Here is a 25,307-nt window from a genome sequence, read left to right as displayed (position 1 = left end):
TTCACTTGATTTTCATGCAACGTTTTAAGTATTTAATGACAGTGACTGTACTTCTTTCTAGTCACCTTTTATATACAGTTGAAGTCAAAAGTTAACAAACACCTTGCAGAATCAGCAAAATATTATTTAACCAAAATAAGAGGCATCATACAAAATGCAAGTTATTGTTTTAGTACTGACTTGAATAAGATATTTAACATAAAAGACGTTTACATATAATCACAGGAGAAAATAATAGTTGAATTTATAAAAATTATCCCATTCAAAAGTTTACATACACTTGATTCTTAATACTGTGTTGTTACCTGAATGATCCACAGCTGTGTTTGTTTGGTGATAGTTGTTTATGAGTTCCTTGTTTGTCCAGAACAGTTCAACTGGTTTTCAAAATCAAAAAGTTTTCACCCCCCTAGGCTCTTAATGCATTGTGTGTGTCCTTCCTTATATAAAACAGGATTTATAAATGTTCTTTAGGCTAACATATGCTATGAATTATCTTTGTTATCATACTGTATTCTAGACACACAGACTGTATTATTCATACAGTACAGTCAATCTGGTAATATAAGAAACAACCTAAAGGCAAGCCCGAAATTATTCATACCCCTGGCAAATTCTGACTTAAAGTTACTTTTACTCAACCAGCAAGTTTTTTTGACCGGAAATGACACAGGCTTCTCCCTAAAGATAAGTTAAATATTTCTCAGCTTTTATTTACATTTGAACAAAAAGTGGCATGTCCAAATTTATTAATACCCTTTGCAAACTGTCACAGTCTATGGGAAAATCCAAAGTTCTATACCATTCCAAATAGTCCAAGCTGTTCTAAAGCATCCTGATTACCCTGATTCATTGGGAACAGCTGTTTTAATCAACTCAACAGGTGAAAAACAGAAGCTCTCTGCTGTTGGTTTGTGGACAGTCATGGGTAAGACAAAGGAGCTCACTGAGGACCTGCGGCTGTGCACCGCTGGGTTCCACGGACGCAGACCAAGGTACCAGACACCAGATAAAGCACACAACCCAACAACCCAATAAAAAAAAAAAAAAACTTGCTGGTTGAATAAAAGTAACTTTAAGTCAGAATTTGCCAGGGGTATGAATAATTTCAGGCTTGACTGTATATAAAAAAATGTATTAGTATACACTACAATTTATGATTCTGAGGTACTTTTTTTTTTAAATAAATCCTGTTCTTTTGAACTTTCTATTCATCAAATAATTATCAAAAATGTGCTGAAAATCATTCAGCACAACTTTTTTTAATATAATAATAAGAAATGTTTCTTGAGCACCAAATCAGCACTTTAGAATGATTTCTGACTGACCATGTGACATTGAATAAATGGTGTAATAATTTCTGGAAATTCAGATTTGTCATCACAAGAATAAATTCCATTTTAAATATATTATAATAGAAAAAAATAGGTTTCCCCCCTCAAATAAATAGACTTTTAAAACATCGAAAACGCACCTGAGGGAATATTTTCGCGAGACATGAAATAAGTACTGCCATGTACATTTCGTGACATATTCAATGTGAAATGTCCACTGAGTGGCGCTAAAAAAGTGTTTGTTTTTTTTCTCCAGAACAGATGAAGTTCTATATGGTACATTTTATGAGATGTTGGTTTTGTGTGATGTGTCACTGCAATTCTGACTTGAAATGTCTGTTGAGATGCGCTGTAAATCTAATGCTCTGTGACGTTTTAAAATAATGTACCATTTGCACTACACCTAAACCTACCTACGATAGTATATAAACAAAAGCGAGCAAGCGTGTTACGTCCGGAAAGCGAAACATATGGAGCTGTAATCAACTGTGTACAAAAACAATTACAAGTCCTTGCTGTTTACAACCTCTAGTGGACATTTCTGTTTGAAACTGCAGTGATATGTACTTATTGGTACATATTTCACGTCTCGCGAAAACGTTCCCACAGGTAAGTTTTCATCATTAGATCAGGTAGATAAAATCTTACTGACCCCAAACTCTTCAACTATTGTAAGTTTGCTAATGTGCCAGGTTGTGTACTTCAGCATATTTTTTTTTGTAAGTTGCCAATAGGATAGAAATTATATATCAAGAAGCTTTTATGCGATTAGTTCATCACATAGAGTAAATGTTTTGTATGAGCTTTTAGTCTGTGTTCTGCCCGTTTACAAAAAGGCTTGAGGAAACAAAATACAGTTATGGTTGTTCAGGAGCAAAGTAACTTGGTCCTTCAGATGTTATTGCATAAAAACAGAGTGTGTCCTGTTTTTGTGAGACACCTTGTTTTTATGGTGACAAAAGAGCTTCATTTTCTGCCTGTGCTTGAAAAGTAAACAAGGTTTTCTGTTAAAACCATGCTGGAATGAGCCGGAAATTACACTCTCTTATCGGCCAGAGTTATTGTGCATCATTCTGAAGAAAGACATTGTGGATGTTTACAAAAACCTGCTATAGACATATTCCTGTGTGCAATTGTTACCTATGCTGAGAGGTCACTGTGGTACCCATTCAGTTTGTGTTAAAAAAGGCCTATTCACAGGTGTATGCTTTTGTTCTGTCTTGCATCTTTACAGGCAATGGATAACGGATGCCTTTGCTATGCACACAATCAATTATTATAAAATAATTATTTTGCAGCTTGCACAAAGATGTTACACTGCCAAGCATTTTTCTTCACATAATTGGGGAAATTAACTTGAACAGAGGTGTATAAAGATTAACTTACTGAATTGATAAGCAAATCATAAAAGACTTTAAATTTTGAAGTTTTTTTATTAACCTAGCTGCTTTGAATGCAGTGAGACTGCATGTGTGTATTATTGGGTAATAGGTTGATTAAAGGTTTGAGTTATTGCATCAACCTCGGAAAACATTAATCAGGATGAACCCAGTGGAGATGTCATTGATTAAGTAAAGCAGCCTGGAGGCAGTGAAGTTCAACCATCCTTGTGTGTGATATTCATGTAAAAGAATGATAAAAGTCAACTATCATTAATTACTCCTAAGAGTGGATTGTATTTATTCTAATGTTACTTTGACATATTTATCCTAGTGTATTTGCTTTAGAGAGATAAATCAGCTGATATGCAGGCATTTATATTGTCAGTTGCAAAAAAGGTGCAGTCTTTTGTTTAGGGTGTAATGAGTTTTTGAGAAATGGGAAACACATTTGTGTGCCCAATCAGTTGTGGTTGAACAATGGCATAATGTATTACCATGCTCCCTAATACTTTATTTTGATTAGTCAGTATTGGCAATCTGCATAATTTTTGTATAATAACCAACAAACTGTACTTCACTAGCTTATATCTTTCATATCAGTTCACAGTTTCTTTCATCTCACATAATGAAGCCATTTCAAACCAAATCAATATTTCATGTCCATTTATTTATTTGCTAAGTAGCTGTGTAATTAGCTGGATAAATATACAGCAAGCCAGTTATTATCGCAGAAGAAACTCCTTAAGGATGATAAAGACCCTTTTATCATGGGGTTTACTCTGTGACAATGACCAAACGGACTGTACATTAGGACTTATATAGAATCAAAGTAAATTTCTGGACAAAACTTAAGCTCCTTGCATTCATTTTTATTTAATTTCCATTGTCAGGAAGGAATCAATGCGTAGAATTATTCCAGCAATCATTATTCCATACAATTACTTTGATGTTCTGACCTTAGTGTGTCTACTTACACACAGAATTGGTTGAATATCTCTGGCTGTGTTTGTACATGCATTCATGTCGTTTTTTTTATTGTTGTTTTGCCTCACATAATGTGAATCATTCACATTTAGAGACTCACACCTCCCATAAGTACTGCTGTTTATATCTTTTGTGTATATGGATTGTGTGTGATACACATTCTGTGTACACAGCATGAAGAGAGTTTGAGTTCATGTGATAAAAAAGCAATTGTTAGTGTATTTTCTCTGAAATGTCAGTTTTCATTTGCTCTGTTCTGTGATATAAAATCTACCGCAGATGGTTCCTAGTTTTCAGACTTGTGATTTCTGATGTGATCTTTATTGTTAACTATTGTATTTCAATTCATAGCATTCTTATGAAGCATATTTTTACCACAGAATAAAATGATACAAACAGTAATTGCAACTTCTCTCACAATTTTTTTATTGAGAGTTGTAAATCAGAATTATGAGATACAGTTGAGGTCAAAAGTTTACATACACCTTACAAAAATAAAAGGGATCATACAGCATTTTTGTGTATTTGAACCCTTTCTAACAATGACTGTATAATGTTGAGATCCATCTTTTCAAGCTGAGGACAACTCATATGCAACTATTACAGAAGGTTCAAATGCTCACTAAATGCGATAGAAGGAAACACAATGTATTAAGAGCTTTTTAAATATGAAAATTAGGTTAAGTTTAACTTATTTTGTCTTCTGGGAAACATGTATGTATGTTCTGTAGCTTCTGAAGGAAAGTACTAAAAAAAGTGATGTTTTGGCAAAATAGGAAAAATGTACACATTTTCATCCTAATGTATTGTTTTTCCTTCTGAGCATTTAAACCTTCTGTAATAGTTGCATATGAGTCCCTCAGTTGTCCTCAGTGTGAAAAGATGGATCTCAAAATCATACAGTCATTGTTGGAAAGGCTTCAAATACACAAAAATGCTGAAAAACCAAAGAATATGTGGGACCTAAAGGATTTTTCTAAAGAACAGCGAGCAGTTTAACTGTTCAGGAAGAACAAGGGACTCATGAACAACTGTTAATTAAAAAAAAAAAAAAAAAACAGCTGTGAATCATTCAGAACACAGTATTAAGAATCAAGTGTATGCAAACTTTTGAACGGGGTAATTTTTATAAATTCAACTATTATTTTCTCTTGTGAACTATATGTAAACATCTTATATGTGAAATATCTTGTTCAGGTCAGTACTAAATAAAAAAATAACATGCATTTTATATAATCACTCTTATTTTGGTCAAATAATTCACATTTTGTAGATTCTGCAAGATGTATGTAAACATTTGACCCCAACTGTATAAACTTGCAATTGCGAGAAAAGTCATAATTGTGAGATAAAAATTTGCATTTAATATTTTTGAAGCTTTTTGAAAAGATTCTATACATTATTCCATTATAGAATGTTGTGTGTTCAAAAAAAAAAATGGTAAAGGATCATGCCATTATTTTAAACTAACTAAGCGTGCTAAGCATATCCGTCTCGCACTCACGCACACACATACAAACATACAACATCATGTGTCCCAGATGAGCATTGTTTACAGCATGTGGAGGTTAATTATGCATTTTATGGGCCGTTTACAAGCTCCGACGAGAAATGCCACAATGTCCTTCTCACCTCCTGAAGGACTTGTCAGGAAACATAAACCATTCATGCTCTACTAGTGAGTTTCTTTGTCTCTTGACCATGACACACACACACACACACACACACACACACACACACATCCACATAGCCATAGCCAGCTTTAACAGTCATCGCTGTGACTGTCCTATGAATCAACTTGCAGCACCCTGCTACCCTTCACCTTGACTTTCTCTCATAGTCTCATAGTCTGTCCTCCAGGAAAGTGATAATGCATTTCACTGTTTGGAACAAGAACATCCAGACCCTCGCTGATGTGAGTGATGCAGATGCAAGTGACTCAAATCAAATTCAGAAAGGCTGGGAGAACATCTGGTGCGACACATTTCTCTTCAAACTTTTACCTCAGTAAATAATTTATCATCAAAAGTTTATCTAATGTGCTGTTTACACCTGGTTTTAAAATGTGGTTTTGTCGATCAAATCAAAAGTGGACAGCACTAAATGTGATCCTAGACCACAAAACATCTAGGTTACTTAGGTAACCCTCGTTCCCTGAAGGAGGGAACGGAGACGTTACATGGGAACTTGCTTGAGAGTCCAACCACCTCTGAGCCTTATACAACAGGCCAATGAAAATTGGCGAGTGGAATTTGCATGCCAAGCCACGCCCCCGTACATACGGGTATATAAGATCGAGCCGGCGTCAGCGCGACGTCGGGGCCGTGGCAGGGGATGTAACGTCTCCGTTCCCTCCTTCAGGGAACGAGGGTTACCTACGTAACCTAGACGTTCCCCCTCAGTCGAGTCACTCCGATGTTACATGGGAACAGACCCTCTGGAACAGGCCACGGCCCTGACGCCGCGTTACGCACAGACCCACGTGCCAGCAGGCGGACGTGCCAGCAGGCAGATATGTAACGTAACCTTCCCAACGCCCTGGGGGCCAATAAGGGGGCCCCACAGGGATGCCAGAAGAACTGAAGCACGGGTTGGGGGGGCGGAGCACATTAAGTTTTTCTTACACATGTGGAAATAGAGAAAATTCAATATATCCATAAGGCTAGGGATATACGAGGGAAACAGTGATCTTCTCCGCTGGAAAAAAAAAACAACTACCTGCGGGGCGAAGGAGATCCAGGCAGGAACACAGTCAGAACTACTCCGCATCTAGCCCTGACTGCGGGGCATGGAGGACCCAGGGTTCGCCGGAGGGAACAATCTGGGAAATAGCGCACGGATCCATGTGGGAATGGCGCAGCAAGCTGACACCAGCCATCCTTCCGCTCACCTGATGTCTATGTTAAGACACGGGAGGAGATGGCCTCTACGCGGAGGTTGTAAAACCTAGCGAAGGTATCAAGTGTCGCCCAGCCGGCAGCTTTACAAATGTCTGCTAGTGAGGCGCCGTGCGCCAAAGCATAGGAGGATGCAACACTCCGAGTGGAGTGGGCATGCACACCCAAGGGGCATGGCTGTCCCTGGTACAAGTAAGACAGGGAGATGGCATCTACCACCCAATGAGCCAACCTCTGTTTGGAGACAGCATTCCCTTTCTGCTGACCTCCGAAGCAGACAAAGAGTTGCTCAGTGCGTCTGAAGTGCCGAGTACGGTCTACGTAAATGCGCAAGGCACGGACTGGACACAGCAGCGCAGAAGCTGGGTCTGCCTCCTCCACGGGCAGAGCTTGCAGGTTCACCACCTGATCGCGGAAAGGCGTGGTGGGAACCTTGGGCACATAACCGGGCCGGGGTCTCAGGATAACGTGAGAATCGCCGGGCCCGAACTCTAGGCACGTTTCGTCGACAGAAAAGGCTTGAAGGTCCCCTACCCTCTTAATGGAGGCCAGAGCCATCAGGAGCGCTGTCTTAAGAGACAGAAATTTAAGCTCAACTGACGCGAGGGGCTCAAAGGGGGCTCGCCGCAGAGAATTAGCTCTTTTTGTGAAGTTTTGGGTACCGTCGACCCGTGGGCCCCGCGGGGGGGGGCCACGGGAGCCCTCCCCAGAAACCAATCATCAAGCCTAGAAGGATCGGCAGAAGGTGCTGGAGGCACCTCAAGACCGATCCCCCTGGTGGCCCGGAGGAGCATAGCCGAAAGCTCGGCGTCCGCGTCAGACGGAGCGACCACCTCGAGAGGGGGTCGCGCCGCCGAGGCATCCGTCTCGCCCTCCGACTCTCCCTCTTATGCTGCGATCGACATCTCATCGTCTGCAGGAGCACTGAAGGAGACGCTCAGCCCGCTGGGGCATTCTGAAAAGAACGTCTGAATCGACCGTGAGAAATTGACTCTTTTAGCTCCCGGTCTGCCCAGGGAGAAGCCGCGGGGCGGCTGTGCACTCGACGGGGCTTGCTCGCTGGAATGCAGGGCGGCTTGAGTGCCGTTAGAACGGCAGCCCGCAGGAGGATCGCTGGTGGTTGCCAAACAGTCTTTTATAGAAAGCTCTTTTAGTAATTTGGCAGCGCACCAGCAGAGAGAGAAACTAAGAAGAACTCTTCTTTTCGTTGTAGGCTCGAGCATGAATGGCTCTGAAAGCAAAAAGCTGAGTGAGTGTGTTGCAGCCGCCATCTTATATACCCGTATGTACGGGGGCGTGGCTTGGCATGCAAATTCCACTCGCAAATTTTCATTGACCTGTTGTATAAGGCTCAGAGGTGGTTGGACTCTCAAGCGAGTTCCCATGTAACGTCGGAGTGACTCGACTGAGGGGGAACCATAGGTCACACAGGTATATATGTAGCAATCGCCAACAATACATTGTATGGTTCAAACTTACAGATTTTTCTTTTATGCCAAAAATCACTAGGCTGTTAAATAAATATCATGTTGTATGAACATATTTTGTAAATTTTCCTACCGTAATTATAAAAACTTAATTTTTGATTAGTAATATGCATTGCTAAGCATTTTATTCTAGATTTTCAAATAGTTCCTAACAAACCATACACAAATGGAAATCTTATTTATTCAGCTTTCAGATGATGTATAAATCTCAGTTTCAGAAAATTGACTCTTATGACTGGTTTTGTGGACCAGGGTCACAAATACAGGTGTAAACAGGGTCTAAGTCGTTGTAAGCTTGTAAGCTCCAGAGGAAATCGAAAAATGCTTTGCTTTCAGATTGCTTTCGTAACGTTAATGTGACATGTTGTTGAAGCTTGCTAGCCAGATGGGTTTTAAACTTTGCCAGATGAAATCGTAAGTTTGATTTGAAGGCGTTAAAATGTTAAAAGCGCAATGTTATCTCACCAGCCGTGATTCTAACAAACCCAAAGCATTTGGCATAGTTCTGAGGCTATATGCCGTTCTCCACATGGTTTTCTGTTGTCTCCTTTCATGTTCATAAGTAATTTGAGCAGCCTATTTTGCAATATTAGATTAGAAAAGGCCATACATACACCAGCGCATAGACTCTCCCCTCAGAGACATCAGGAAAGTGGTCGAAAGTAGACAAAAGAGACACCAGATGTAAATGGAAATGTCTTCCTCATCTACTTAACCTCGTCTGTTCGCTCTTCTACCAGAACTCCTATGAGGCAAAACATATTTTAAATATTATTTCCATTAAGCCAGCACAAGAAATATACTCTTTATTATGTCTATTTGACAAATGTATGTAATTTATGATAATTTTTTTGTGTGTTTCTACAGCAACTAATGCGAGAGCGCCAGCAGATGGCCAGCCGTCCGTTTGCATCTGTTACAGTGGCACTTGAGGCTTCAGAGGAACAGGAGGAGCTTCTACAGGGCCAGCCGGAGGTGGGTGACTTCAGTCTTAGGCTTGTAAATATTTAATAGTTATTTACCTACTATATTTAAAGGAACTGTATGTAAGAAATTTATTTTAGTTAATCAGAAAATGGCCCTGACATGTCACTAGACATTAAGAAATCATGTTCATTTCAAATACTTACAGTATATCACTGACAAAAGTGGTCCGGCCAGGATATTGTCATTTAAAAGTGAGAGTTGCAGCCCACAACTGATGTTATTGTTGTCATTTTGTGTTTTGGTCTGAGGCGCCACCCTCCAGCTATCTACCAATCACGAAGTCAGTAGAGTTTTGTCATCCGGGTTGCCAGTTCTGTTACAGCTGCAGCTATGAATGTGTCGGATAAAACATGTATAACGTTACGAAACCTAAAAGACCTCGTTATGAATCCGAAATACGTCGTGACAAAGTCCGAAATAAAACAAGGATTTGTATAGGAGATGCCTTTGAAAGATGGAGACGGCTGAAAACAGAGAAGAATTTGAAGACAGACGCCAACGTTGCTAATTTTCTCCTGGACAGGTAAGATTCATCTATGTTTGGCTAACTTTGCTTCCGTAAACAGTGGATTTTCCACAGTCGACCGTGCTAAATGCGTTCATAAAAAGCTTTATATCGCACCACTAGCAGGCTATGAAAACAATCTATGTTCCGACTGAAATGTGGTATTACACCGTGTCTACACCGGACGCAACAGTTGTCGCGCCGCAACAGCTAAAGTGTGAGCACGTCATAAATAGAACACGGCAGCCGATTACTGTCAGGGATTTGCCGTGTCGCACCGCATCAAGTGTAGACAGCATAATAGGTTCTATTGTATTTTGTCGCGTCGTGCTGCACCGCTCGCGTCCGGTGTAGACACGGTGTTACAGTACATCTTTACGAAATATTTGGCTAATAGTTATATTAGTAAATAATTAGTAAATTTTTGCGATACATAATTACTTCGCAAAACATCTCTCGTGAAGCAACAGAAGAAGCTCCTTGTAGCAGCCTACGTTCCTGCTGGATCCTGCAGCTTAGCTGGCAACCTCGAGTCAGGGGGGAGAGGGAGGGGATACACCATTCTACAATATTTTGAAAGTGATTGCAGTACCAGTTTTGGCCACAGTCCTACATACGGTTCCTTTAAAGGTTTAGTTCATCCAAAAATGAAAATTCTGTCATTAATTATTTACCCTCATGTGGTTCGAAACCTGTAAGACCCTCGTTCATCTTCGGAACACAAATTAAGATACTTTTGATGAAATCCGAGAGCTTTCTGATCTTGCATAGACAGCAAGGCAACTGACACGTTCAAGACCCAGAAAGGTAGTAAGGACATTGTTAAAAAAGTCCATGTTGCATCAGTGGTTCAACTGTAATTTTATGAAGCTATGAGAATACTTAGTAAGGGATAATCAACGGTTTGCCGTGCGTTAAAGGATTTTAAATGCACGATGTGGAGGCTAATAACCGCCCGACGCGAAGCGGAGGGTGGTTGCCTCCGCGAAGTGCATTTTAAATCCTTTAACGCACGGCAAGCCGTTGATTATCCCGCTTATTCCATGGTTATAGACAAATTAAAACTAGGATTGATATTTGCAGCGCAAAATTTGACTGAATGGATAAAAAAGACGGTTATTTTCGTCAGTTATGACACGCAGCTCTAGCATTCTGCCCGCTTCAAATCAGACTCAGAGATTAAATAGTCCGGTAAAATCACATTTATTTGAATGAAAAATAGCATTTGTTTCAGTAGATTATTGATCGACCAAGAGAGAGTGTGAAGGCAAGAGAGATGACAGTTGTGTGTGTGTGTGCGTAACGTTACCTGCCTGCATGCTGTGCGTCTCTCTCTACAAACAACAATTCATTCAAAAACAGCAGCTTTACCACCCCGTTGCTGAGGAATATAATGTAGCGATCTAGTATCTAGGCTATTTTAATAAGGATCGCAGGCAAACGCTGACAAGATGTTTGTGTATGTGCGCAGCACAATGCGATCTCCGACCTCTCTCTCTCTCTCTCTCTCTCTCTCTCTCTTTGTGCTTTTGCGTGCATCAATTAAAGCAGCGCATTAATATAGAACGGTGATTAAACTGACTTGGAACTACCTGTGCATTAAACGGTTTTACTGCACACCTGCCAGCCAATCAGAATCCAGTATCCAGACATTCCATGGAATAAATAACTTTATTCAACAATTTCTTATCTTTTGTGTCAGTCCCCATGCCATTCACACATGTGTGTGGTGCTGCTGATGCAGGAGCTGGTGTTCTGACGTAAAACCCAGATGCGGTTCGCCTTGTTTACAACCAGAAGAAGACAACTGGAATTTGTTGTCTAGCCTTACTTATTTGAACCAGAATATACAGATGATGAACTGAGAGAGGTGGACGTTCTACAGAAAGCCGATTCCTGTGTCAGCAGCATCACATGCATGCATCGTGGTACTCTTGTGAACGCAAGTCGAGTCATTACTTTTACTTTTGTTTGCTTTGTGCACAAAAAGTATTCTCATAGCTTCATAAAATTACAGTTGAACCACTGATGTCACATGGACTATTTTAACAATGTCTTTACTACCTTTCTGGGCCTTGAATGTGTCAGTTGTGTTGCTGTCTATGCAGGATCAGAAAGCTCTCAGATTTAATCAAAAATATCTTAATTTGTGCTCGATGAACGAAGGGCTTACGGGTTTGGAACGACATGAGGGTGAGTAATTCATGTCAGAATTTTCATTTTTGGGTATTTAATCAATTTTAATTTATGCAGCCCTTCATTTAAACAAAATTGGCTAATTTACTTATTTTACAGATGTTATTGAAATGTATAGTATTGTTTCCTGTCACTGCATTACTATGCCACTCAGTACGTCCAGACTGTGATGGACAATCCTTTCTTCAGCCTTTGCATTTTAATAATCGAAGACATTGGAAACCATGAATTTAAAGCTATTTTCTCATTCTGAGGTTGATTAAACAACATCTGGTGTAACAGTGTAGACTACATTTAGCGTAATTGCATAAAATACGGGTGAATAGCGGCTCGTTAAGCAGGAAGGCCAAAGAGCAGGGCCATCATCACATTTCATGCCTAAGTTGATTGGTAAGCACAGGTTGCGGATGGATGCCTTCACTGGCCCTGACCGTTGCAGTTAGAGTGGAAATATTTGTAGTCCAACTATTTTCCAGGGAGATAGACAGCATTTGACTATTTTGAACTACTTTTCTTTTTCTCACAGTGTCTAATTTCTTTGGTACATGTTATAACAAGCCGAAGTGATATGAAAAGATCACACCAATTCGAAACAGTTATTACTTGACAATAGCTTTACCTGATATATCCAAACTGTGAGTTGATTAAAGTTGATAGCATGCCAGCTGAATTGATTTGATATATTTTGATGATATGCAGTGAGATTTCTTCTTCAAACTGGCCCTTGTTTTTAAAGATGCAGACTTTTTCGCAAATCTTTTGAATGCCATCTGCAATCATTGACCTCTTATAAAAGTCAAACAAATGTTTGGCGGTCTGTTATTTATTGAACGTCTCCTTTATCTCACGCCGCATACTGTACATCTGCATGGTGCGGCTGTGTAGGAGAAGTGTGTTGAAAAAAATAGCTCGGGGAACATATGCATGGAAATCTGGATGTGCTTTCAAAATACGCCCAAGCCTGTTAGACTTTTTTAAATAGCTGCAATATAATTTGAATCATACCAGATAACTGCTAATTGCTGGAATAACATACTGAGTGCTAAGAGTGTGCTAGACCTGCTGTGCTTAATATCTAGACTGAAGTGTGTGAGAAACTTTCATTGACTGAGCTGTCCTCCCTGTTACCTCCAGAACTTATCAGGTGCAAACAACATCTGCTGCACCAGACCAACTGTTCTCTGATGATTAAAAAAAATGTAAATTAAATAAATATATAAAACTATTGTTTAAAGTATTTTCTATTTAATGAATAAACTAAATAAAATGTATTTAAGATTTATTTTAATATTTAAGACCCTATTTCTAAATAGGAATATTGTATTCACAAACAAGCTCCTTATAGTGTTTACGTTTTAAATCAAAGTTAAATTATTTATGGATTTTATGAAAGTATTTCAGAATAGGATCTGGCGACAAGCGTGAAATAACAAGCAAGTAAATCATTGGCTACCATTCGCTAGATATGCTATTGTGCCAGATCTGTTTGTAGCAGTTTCTATGACCTTGTTGCATTATAAAACAAGAGGTGAAACATTAGCATAAATCTTCACATCAACGTCCATATAACGACCATACAATGTAATAAAACTAATGAAGCCACAGCCTAGAGCACCTGCACTACGCCAAAAGCATATCTCGCTTTTTGTGTGAACTGATCGATCGCAGTCCAGTGTTTTTGTAATGCTGGGAGAAATGAATCAATTTCATATGTAATGTTTTAATGTGCTGTATTTGCCTCCAGTGGGTGGTGTGGAGATAAAGACTATTTATGACACTTATGAGCTGCCTGACTGGAGAAAAGCAACTATGATTCACACACATGCACAAACGCATGTACACATTCACAGGCTTTAAAACATTAAAGCTGCAGGCATTTTTTTTTTAAAAGTACTGCACCGTTTAAAATTTAGTGCGGTTTATGTTATTAAAAGAATTCTGTTAAGCTCAAAAAGACTTCATTTATAATGAATAAATTAAGCCTTTTTGAGCTTAACAGAATTACTTAAATTTTTAATTTATTTTATTAAAAAAAAAAGACAGTTTGGAATAAAATAACTTTTATATTTTAATATTTACATGTAATTTATTCCTGCCATGACGAAGCTAAATTTTCAGCATCATTACTCCAGTCTTCAGTGTCACATGATCCTTCAGAATTCATGCTCAAGAAACATTTCTTATTATTATCAATGTGGAAAACATTTTTTCTTATTTTGCATATTTTTGTGAAAACTTTGATCAGGATTTTAGGATTATTTGATTCATAGAAAGTTTAAAAGAGCAAATGTATTTCTTTAATGACAACTCTCTGAAGATTTGAGCATGGTAATGGATATGATAATGTTAATGTATTTGGTCTTGGTGGAATAGATCTGCTATACATCCGCCGATATGGTGCTGTGAGTATTTAAAACATGCTGCTGCTGCACAAATAGCATATATAATAACCCGCAGCAAATCTATACAGGTGGAGCTGGGGAGGTGGAGGGTTTCAGAGTAACTCTGAAAGTGCGTTGCAAACTGCTTTAGTAAATGATAAGCACCCATTTAAATGTAAAGCAGCAAGCTCAGTGGCTTCATATGCAACATGAGCCAATCAGCTTGTGCCAAGTAGTTTAATGCTGTGAACATCATCAGTTTGTGTTAACGACCCATCAATCTGTGCCATGTAGAGTTTCATGACAGAACTTGGCATTTATATAAAATCTAAACATTATAGATGCCTCTACTCTTACTTTTGATAAATTCAGTGTATCCTTGCTGAATAAAAGTAATAATTTCTTTTTTGACAAAATCATAAGAAGTAGTGTACATAAATAGCAATTTAGATCAATATTTTCAAAATGAACTGCAGCAAACACTGAAAACACAGCAAGTAAAATAACTGGTGTTTATAAATGTAACCTTTTTTTAACCCAATATTTATGTGTTATGTATGGCAGTTCATATTAAGGCATAATGCCAAGAATAATGCCCCATTCCTGTTCCTGATAGGCTAACACCACACTCTGTTGAAATCAATAAATCTTCCAGTCATTTATGAGGTTCCATCTCTGTTAGGATGCTGCCATAGAAGGCTGTTAATCTAGGCAGTTCATAAAGTCCATGCCAATAGGTGTCAATATACAGACTACGAGCACTGGGAACAAGAAAAGCCAGCCAGAACTTAAGTGCACCTTCAATTTTCTTTAAAGCATCTAAAGCAAGGACACCTACAGTGCTGCAGGCCATGTGTTAGTTCATATAAAAATTGTCTTATTTTCTGCACATCGGCATTCTGTATATTCACTGTAAATTTGCTCTGTTAAGTTTATGTGTTGTTAGATTATGTTTGGATTTTAAAGTTTTCAGATGGAAAGACAGCTATTGATTACTGTCAAGTTGGTAGTTTTACTGTTCTTTGCCTATATACAGTAAAAAAAAAGGTATTTCTGATACTGCTTTAAAGGAGACATATCATGAAAATCTAACTTTTTCCATGTTTAAGTGCTATTAACAGGTCTCCGGTGTATCTACCAACCCAGAAAATGTTAAAAAACGACAACCCAGTAACTTTGTTTAGGTAAGCCTTTCTCTGGCATGTGAAATAAACGAGCTGCTCGGATCTTTCTCCCACTGTGATGTAGAAAGGAAATCTTATTATTACCGCCCCTTAATCTGCATGTTTCCACTTACGTCACCTCCATTTAATTTTCGCAAGCGACAAAGCATGCTAACTGTTCTGTCTATTACACTGCTGCCACACAGATCTAATATAAACATGCTGACAGTTTTTGTAACTCATTTGTGTTTTTCACATAATCTTGAGAGTATTTGATCATTTAAGGGCAATAAGACATGAAAGAGAACTTAGTTGAGTACTCATAAGCTGTGTGGCATCCGCTTCCTGTGCGCGTAGAAAACCCTGTATCAGTAGTTTAAACTAATATGGTTTAAAACGCATGTTTTCAGCATGATAGACATGATAATCAAAACTGAACAGATGTTTTTAGCAGATTATCTAATGTATGAACTATAAAGGCACAGCCCTATTCTGGAAAAGGAGCAGCAGCTTATTTGCATTTAAAGAGGCATGCATGAAAATGTCATGTTTCTGCTCAAAATTAGCATTTTAAAAATAATATAATAAATGATCTGTGGGATATTTTCACAGACCTTTACAGACACATTCTTGGGACACCTGAGACTTATATTACATATTGTAAAATCAGGCATAATAGGTCTTATTTAATATTAGTCTATTCCTTTGAGATAACACGTCACTCCCTCTCTTTCTGCCAGGCATCAGTTGCTCACTGTACTCTGGCCAAATGTGCTGTTGATATTAGCAAGCTGAGAGTGGTGGGAGCGATCAGGGAGATGACAACAGTAGTCCACAGAGCAGGGACCCAAACATCTGTTCTGTGAGCTGTCTGTCTCTGGACTGCTCTTATCAAAACAATCTCAGCTGTTCAAATACTCAGCGGCATCAGTGCCAACTCTCATGAGGCAAAAAAAAATCCACTTGTCCCTGTTCTCCTCTCTATTTCTGTCTGTCATGTCTTGCTCATCAGCAGACAGCAGTGGATGACATTAAAGGGCGCTGACGTTCTCAACACACAGCTTCTTTTTTTTTCCCTGTGGGCACATCTTCAGTCTTTAATTAATTCAGAATACAGAGAAATCTTAGGGCCATGTAATGTTTCAAGAGTGACAACAGCATTTAAATACGGGAGTGATTCACCTTTTTTATTGTTTTTTTTTGTGTGTGTGTGTGTGTGTGTGTGTGTATACACAACAGAACTGACTCTGAATTTGTCAGGTGTTATTAAAGGGATAGTTCACCCAAAACTTTAAATTCTGTCGTCAATTAATCGTTTCAAACACGTAAGACCTTTGTTCATCGTCAGAACACAAATTAAGAATTTTTTGATGAAATCCAAGAGCTTTTTGACCCTGTATAGACAGCAACGCAACTGACACGTGTGTCTTTCTTTGGTTAAATTTGTTTTTGGTTTGATTTTGTTCTGATTAGGATTGTTTTGTTGGTTTTTGTTGTTTACATCTACCAGGAACAGGGCCATTAACACTGACTCTGTCGCATTTTCAAAACATTGTTTGTTTGAGCGGTTTGACAATAGGCGGTTAGTCAATAAGCACACCGAAGCAGCACATTTCACCTTGAAACAGCCGTATAGTAAAATCTATGATATCAGCAGACATGAGGAGGTTCATCTGTTTGGGCTTTCCGTCTCATCTTTCACAGGTTTTGGACATTTTAATCAAAGCTAGTCCTATGCAGTGCTTCGAGCAAGCTCAACATAATACTTAGCTCTGCGGTTCTAATGTGTGTCTTGTCAGGGTGCTGATTTCTGTCACCTCTCATCTCTGTCCAAAACACCTTCTGGATCGATGATCCGTGAATGTTTTTTATGAGCCGTTCATAAATCCTACAGCTGCCCCTGAGCGCATTAAGTATGAGTACAAGTAGCATTTTCACTGTTCTGACGCCAGTGGGAATTGGCATTGCCATATTTAACGTTGTACTTGTATTTTCCTTGGAATGACCCACAGTGAAACACACTGACTTCATTTACTTGATCAAATCTGGCATTGGTCTTCAAAACTAGATTAAACTACTCAATGTTCCTTTTGACCTATAGTTAATCCTTGACTACATCACTTAACCCTTCTTTCTAGGTTAGCAAATGTCAATTTCTTAATAGACTTCACCAAAACTTAACTGATCCTTAACCTGAACCTTGACCTTAGTCGTTCATGGTCCCTCGAGGTCGAAGTACCCTTGGAGGACATTTCACCTCCATCTGGATTCTTCTCAATCAAGCTCAATATTGGTGTCAAAAGGCAATGCTCTGTAAAGTGCACACACAGATCATGGTCTATTATCCATATTAGCAGCTTCTTGTCTTCATTTTCTTCCCTGTTTCCACTCAGCAGTTTTGCTGCTCTGAGAGATATTTGACTTTGCCCGTCTCATGTTCAGCTGATCCTGCATGTTACTGTAAAACAGACATTGCTCTGCTGCACAAGCCAGATAGATCTAAAACAGATGTTCTCTTGGGCTACAAAAGACTGACAGGTGAAACTGAATAGTCTCTCAGTCTGTTGTTCCTCTGGCACAGCAGGTTAACAAGTCAACATATGCTTGTACGAGGTGATGGAAGATTGTATTTCACATTAATGACAAGAAGAAGAGGATGTTGATAGAATGTTTGCGAACATAAACATATACAGATGTTCTGTACCTGCTTTTTACAGTGCCTTGTGTATCATAATGGCACAGGTTTTTAACATCTTTGAAAATGTATTCAAATTTAAATTAAAAAACTGAAATTATTCCATTGCGTATGTATTCATACCCTTATCTGGGACAGTTGAAATTTAGCTCAGGAGAGGTGAGAGGAAAAATGGCAGATAATTGCCAAATGCTGATGTGCAAAGCTTGTCACATCATACCCAAAAAGACTTGATGCTGCAAAGGTGCTTCAGCTAAGTACTGATTTAAGGGTATGAATACTTATGCACTGTACTTATTTCAGTTTTTTTATTTTTAATATATTTACGAAGTTGTAACAATTCTGTGCTTTGTCATAACGGTGTATGGATTGTAGATTATTGTGGGAAAAAAAGTAATTCAAAGCAGTTTAACATAAAGCTGAAACATAACAAGACATGAAAAGAATTTAGGGGTATGAATACTTTTGCAAGACACGGCATATAAAAGGAGGTTGAGAAAATATGTTTTTGTCATTTGTATAGTTTTGCAAAGCTGTAGGAGGTCACACTAAATAAGCATTAAATTTGATGCCCAAATTGGATTTAAATTATATTTTTTCCTCCAGGCAAGAATTCCCATCAGTGTTTGATCTTGGTTACTGACAAGCTTTCTCCATCAGTACTGTACATTGCAGTCAAAGATTCATTAGCTGTTCAGCCAATATTAGTTAAAGAGAGTCTGGGAAAGAGCCATTAGCCGATGGGACTGGTTCAATAGTCTTGTAGTCCAGGGGTCATAAACCTTTCATCAATCAATCCATTAGCAGTCTAATATCACTTTGTGTTTTGACTCTACCTGAGCTTTCTCTGCCCAGAAAAGATAAGAGTGTATCTCGTAGTCCCCTCATGAAAGCCTGATTGGTCAGTGTGTGTAATCACTATGTGGACATACGCTGTTGATGGATTTGATATACAGTGCAGTATGTTTATTCAGCACAGATAAGAGACACCCGCACAGTGTTCACCTTTATGCTAAAAGGGGGAAAAAGTAAATGATATTCATTTCAAACTCTAGTTAAAATGTTTTTGGCTCATTAAGTTTTGTGATTTCCATGATGACTGATAAGTAATGTCTATATTAAAATGAAACAAATGGAACACTTAGTGTATTCAAAACAACTTTATTTGATGGACACATGCACCCACTTTATTTTAGCCGTCTGTCTGAAACAAATTGATTTTATTCACAAATGTATTCATTTTATTACATTTTATTAAGCCCGTTTCTGCCACTGACTAAAAAAACAAAAAGGTAATTGCAACTTTTTATCTAGTAATATCTCACAGTTTTCTTTCTCATAATTGTGCTTATATCTCACAATTGACTTTTTTTCTCAGAATTGTGAGTTTATATTTATAAAACTTTATATATAATTTCTAACATGCAATTGTGAGTTAAGTCAGAATTGTGAGATATAAACTCGCAATTCTGACTTTATTTCTCGCAATTCCGAGCTTATGTCCTACTATTTTGACATTTTATAATTTGCAATTGCAAGTTTATATCACTCTATTCTGACTTTATATCTCACAATTGTGACTTTATGTCAAGTTTTTTTTTTTTTTTTTTTTTTACTGCTCAAGACAACTTTCTCCTTATGGAGACAATTAAGGATGAATGATGATGATGAGAATTGCGATTTTATATCTTGCAATTCTAACCTTACATCACAGTTCAGAGAAAAAAGGCAGAATTGTGAGTTTGTATTACACAATTCTGAGAAAAAAGTCAGAATTGCAAGATGTAAACTAGCAATTGTAATTAAAAAAAATGTGAGATAAATTAATTTTTATGTTTTATTCAGTGGTGGAATCAGCTTCCATATTTTATTAATTATATAAATGTTTTTTTGTTGTTTTTTTCAAACTAAATATCTGTTGTAACTAAATATATAAATTGATTGCCTTAGTTCAAGCAGCATGTGAACTGATCATCTCCTCCTCGTTACTAGTTATAGCACAAAATAAACATAAATGAACATCAGAAGGTATCTCATAAGACATCAGAAGACATCAATACACACCATTTTTGAAGTTCCTGTCAGGTTTGTTTGTCTGAAAAAATGGCAGATTCTGCTTTAAGTTTGGTCAGGTTGCCTGTCAATCAAGCTCTGGCAATTGAGTCAGTTGATTTGTGAATAAAGTAAAATTAAAACCAATTTGGTTCTATTTCTGGTCACTAAATGGGACTTTAACCTGCTTAATCTGGGAAAAAGAGGATATTGCAATTGTTCTTAAGGAAGTCAATCTCAAGCATCATTAGTCCACTAAACCTTCAGAGCAGTATGCTGGATTTAAGGGTGATTTAAATCACTAATCTTTAAAAATGGTCCTTCTATACTTCTATTATCAAGAACTGAATAACTGCATATAGTTTATATGTATGGAGGTTAAATCATTTTTATGTATGTATTGATTGACTGATTGTCATAACTTCACCTGGTAGTAGCTGTAGACTAATAAATTGAATTTATATTAATGTCATTGTAAGATACTGTATCTCTAAGCAAATGTACTGTTCGTGCATTTCACACGCTTTTTCATCTGGCTGACCTGAATTGACGCCTCCGACATTTTTCAGTGACATGCTGCTGTTGGAAAAAGGCTGTGATTCCTGTCTGCCCTAGAGATTAGTAATGCTTAAGAGTTAAACCCTCGTTTGTCAAGGAGATTCAGAGTCTTAGGTCAAAACCCCTGAAGGGGCCTGTCAGGAAAAATGCTTTCATCCAAAATGCTACTGCTCATCAAGAATGTCTTTGCAAATCCTGATTGCTTCTTTCTTAGCTTCTAAAGATCAAAAGGTCTCCAAAAAAGCAAGAGAAATCTTTGATTCTTAAGAATATTCTTAAAAGGCGTTAAAAGTTCTCCAGGAGCGCTGTTACAATATGCTGCAATATACTTGTATGGATTTGACAGATGCTTTCATCCAAAGCGACTGGTTTGAATTTAGAATATTTGTTATTAAAAATGATTAATATTAATATTATAAATGGTATACAAATTAAATAGACATTATTTTCATTACTTTTGTTTAATATCCATGCATGCATGTTGTTTATGCTAACACAGAAGTGCAAAACAGATAAAGATAAAACGGAAGGAAGGGAGATTAAAAGAGAAAGAGTGAAAGAAAATAAAGAGCGAAGACATGCCAGTTTGCGGTATCTTCTAGAGACAGAGGCACTTTACACATAACTGTGATAAAGGCTCCTTGACAGGCTTTAATCTGTGCTCAAATATGTTGTTTTGCAAAGCTTTATTTTTGCCTAGACTGTAAGTAATTATGTTGTTCATCAACACAGATGTCTTCGTGGCAGACGACACGGCCCTGGGTTGAATTTGCATCATCTTCCATAACTGGCACAGGGCATTCATATGTTGAAGCAGGTTTAGACGGCAGTTGGATTCGCACCCGTAACTTTCTGCATGGGTGAATTTAATTTCTTTCAGTACTTCCTTAAACCGCCTCTGCCTCTCCATTAAGAGTTTCTCTTATTTCCTAATGACAGCTGTGTTCCTTCGCTCCCTTCGTGTTTTTAATCAATAGCTTCATTCTCACAGAGAACTGAAAAAATCAATATTGGATTTGGAGCAAACAGTTTCTGAAATGATGGGCCGTGTAATGTTTCATGCTTGTTTTTCTTCCGCAGTTGTGAGCCGCCCATGTCCGAGACTCCGAAAATACATTCATCTTCGCCGTTAATAGCGGGAGAGGGAGTGAAGGACACACTCCACCTTTTGTTGTGGAGGGTAGAAGTCGTGGCTTTTGCCGAGCATTAGGGAGATGATTAATTTGTTGTTCGCCTAGACCGTAGGCCGGCCTCTCTACCCCAGAGCGGTAATAGGATCGTACACTTACTCTCCTTCCGTCTCTCCGTTTCCCTCTCTGCAATTAAAATGGAAATTTGGCAATGGGCCTCGGTGGCAGGACGGTCCTTTTTTATGCCCAGAAACTGGCTAATGAATCTGTCTGTGGAACTCCACATAACCAACACAATAAGCTCCCATAAGACCTTGTGCTGTGCGGTACTGGAAGCCTGGAGCATGCTGGGAGGAATGTTGGAGGCCGAATGTGACTGAAGTGGAGAGGCAAACTCCCTACAGTTATATATGTTTTTCAAGCAGTAATTCAAGTGCAGTCACACTCTGTCTTTTGTGTTCTCTCTCTGGGAACATTCACTCGGCGGCAGAATACTGCTGTCAGTTCTGGTTTAGAGTGCTGAATATGGTTATATTCACATACTGTACACAGCATAACAGCTGCGTTCTATAATAATGATGAGTTGCTGTGGTCGAGTAGTCATCCTACAGTTATTTTCCCATTGTTTTTTGTTGTGATATCTTTTTTGAGACTGTTAGATACGGTATATACGTAATTCAGGGCTTCTGTGATGAGACTTTCATCCTCATGTCATTGCATATCTATATGACTTTCTCTTTTCTGTGGAACACAAAAGAACTGTCTCTTTTCCCCCCTCGCCATTAGGGCTGGGTGATATGGGAAAAAAATCACAACATTTTTCATATCAGTCGGTATCAATAATTGTCACAATACATTTCAAATCTTTAATTCATTCGAGTTTTAAATGGTATTTTTGCTCCCATGTGAAGGTTGTAAAATGACAAACACTTTGTGTTTTTTAATTCTTTACACATTTACAGTCATTTTTCCATAACAAAATAATTATCTTATTAGGAAAATGTATTTCTTAGTTTCTGCATGTTCTAATGAGTGATATTGTTTCAAATCATGAAACAGGTTTGTGTTGCCTGACTTTGATGACGAGTATCTTCAGTACACTGTAAAAAGTTTTCACCAGATTCAACTTAAAAACCTAAGTTCAGCAGCTGCCTTAAAATGTTAAGTTAAATCAGCTTAAAACTAAGTCATTTTAACTTATTACAATAAATGAGTTGATTTAACTTGTAAGTTGAAATTACTTAAGTTGATTTAACTTAAAATTTTAAGGCAGCTGTTAAACTTAAGTTTTTAAGTTGAAACTGGTGAAAACCCTTTACAGTGTACAGTTTGCAATGCAGGCAGCAATATTAAAGAACAAAAATGTACAGATAATTAACTTTCCTCCTTGTCATTCAAGATGTTCACGTCTTTCTTTCTACAGTCATAAAGAAATTATGTTTTTTGAGGAAAACATTTCAGAATTTCTCTCCATATAGTGGACTTCTATGGTGCCCGCGAGGTTGAACTTCCAAAATGCAGTTTAAATGCAGCTTCAAAGGGCTCTAAACAATCCCAGGGAAGGAAAAAGGCTCTTATCTAGCGAAACTATAGGTTATTTTTTATAAAAGTTTACAGTTTATGTACTTTTTAACCTCAAATGCTCGTCTTGTCTAGCTCTGCGATGTGCATCCATACTAGAGTGCGGATCGGGCCGCATTTTTCTGTCCGAGCCCGGCCCGCGTCCGACAGAGCAGTAACCGAGCCCGACCCGAACCCGACAGGCATTAAGATATTTATGTCCGAGCCCGATCCCAGCCCGACACAGTTAAAATCTTTTTTTTTTCTCATACTAATGACACGTGCAGTTTTTTGTGTGGAAAGCCCGCTTTTATTAAGCAACTGTAGGAAGGCGTTCGGAAATGTCAACAGATGAGCGCATCAGTGCACACGGGGCAAAAAGCGCTGTTATAACACAGGCGCACTATCGCGCTGATGTAACCGAGCCCGACCCGAACCCGAGCATCCTTTCTAAATATCTGTCCGAACCCGGCCCGGCCCGGCCCGTCGGGTTCCGTCGGGTACCGTCGGGCTCGGCTCGGGTATCCATCCTCTAATCCATACTCTGTGTACTCCTGTTCAATACAGTAAGGGTAGGTCAAAAAACTCCCATCTATTTTCTCCTCCAACTTCAAAATAGTACTACATCGCTGCAGAATGTACCGACCCAGTGTTTACAAAGTAAACGTGCAAAGAAGGTCAAACACCTTTTTCTAAAAAAGGTAGAACAGCAATGTCAGATGATTTTGAAGTTGGTGGAGAAAATAAGATGAGCATTTGAGGTCGTTTCACTAGATAAGACCCTTCTTCCTCGGCTGGCATCGTTTAGAGCCCTTTGAAGCTGCATTTAAACTGCTTTTTGGAAGTTCAAACTCGTGGGCACCATAGAAATCCACTTTATGGAAAATATTCCTGAAATGTTTTCCTCAAGAAACATAATTTCTTTATGACTGAAGAAAGAAAGACTGGAAATGAACTTCTCCTTTAATAATATTACATGTTTTTGTTTCTTAGAAATGCACATATGACAGTAACTTGAGTTGACAGTAGTAGTAGTAGCTTGAGGTAGGATGCAGATGTAAATTTATGTTTAATATCAAAAATACTAACATCTACTAAAAACAACAACCTACTTTTTGTATGGTGAAATTGAAGTATTCTGACTGTTTGAGTTTTATTAAAATGTATTAAAGTAATGATAACCACAGTTAAAACCACACATGAAATACCTCAACTTTCATCCGAGTGGATAAATGGTCTGTGTGGTAGGGCTGTCGCGATAACCGCAATATCGCAATACCGCGCTATTGACGTGCATAACCGCAGAGGAATGCAACAACCGCAGCAACCGCGATATTTGCCTGTTTTCTTTTTTCCTAAGGATTTGCCCTTCTCACTTAATGCCTGTGTGCTGAATATTAAATTAGTAATAAGTTAGTAATGATAACATAATGTGTTTATTATGAGGCTCAGTAGATATGCACTTAACAAGCCTAAACAAACAGCAAATGAGAGAGATCGACTGAGCTTGTGCGATTACCTGCGTCTGTCTTTCAGACCGAGTCAGGTATGTATGTGAAACTAGCTTGTCATGTCCAAGGAAAGTGAAATCTCTGTCTTTACATCGATGCTCTGCTGGTCAGCTGAGCCTTTAAAAGTGGCGATTAAAGTTAAAATGATTTCAACTTCGTGTTTCATTACGTCTCTCTTTGAATAAATAAGCGTTTTTGAACGTTTAGTTGAATGGACGGTTTAAAGATTTACTCAAAGATAGTCTCTTGCCTCCATCTTGTGGCGTAAAAATGAAACTGCACTGACTGACAGCTCGCCTAGAACACGCAGGTGAAATACTGACAGAAAGTCTCTTGTCCAGTCAGACTCGAGGGTGCGCGCTAACTGTTATATATACGAAGATTTCAGATGCAAAGCCTCTAAATATGTCTGACATTTTTCTTCAAAATTTGCATTTCTTTCTGGCTAGGTTTCTATGTAAGTACTGTTTACTTCACTTCATGTA

The 25,307-nt window shown here is 38.3% G+C and overlaps 1 protein-coding gene across 1 annotated transcript in view; it reads left to right on the top strand.

Moving 5' to 3' along the window:
• Nucleotides 1–25,307, top strand: part of atrnl1a (attractin-like 1a) — a 326,819-nt gene that overhangs the window by 294,573 nt on the left and 6,939 nt on the right. Inside the window, exon 28 of the mRNA XM_073834640.1 lies at nt 8,952–9,059. Coding sequence (XP_073690741.1) covers nt 8,952–9,059 — 108 coding nt within the window. The remainder of the gene's footprint in view (nt 1–8,951; nt 9,060–25,307) is intronic.

The sequence above is a fragment of the Garra rufa genome, chromosome 2 (assembly GCF_049309525.1).
Source record: "Garra rufa chromosome 2, GarRuf1.0, whole genome shotgun sequence".
Taxonomy (NCBI): Eukaryota; Metazoa; Chordata; class Actinopteri; order Cypriniformes; family Cyprinidae; genus Garra; species Garra rufa.
Note: the sequence above shows the minus strand (reverse complement) of the source record. Positions and strands in the feature narration are given on the sequence as shown.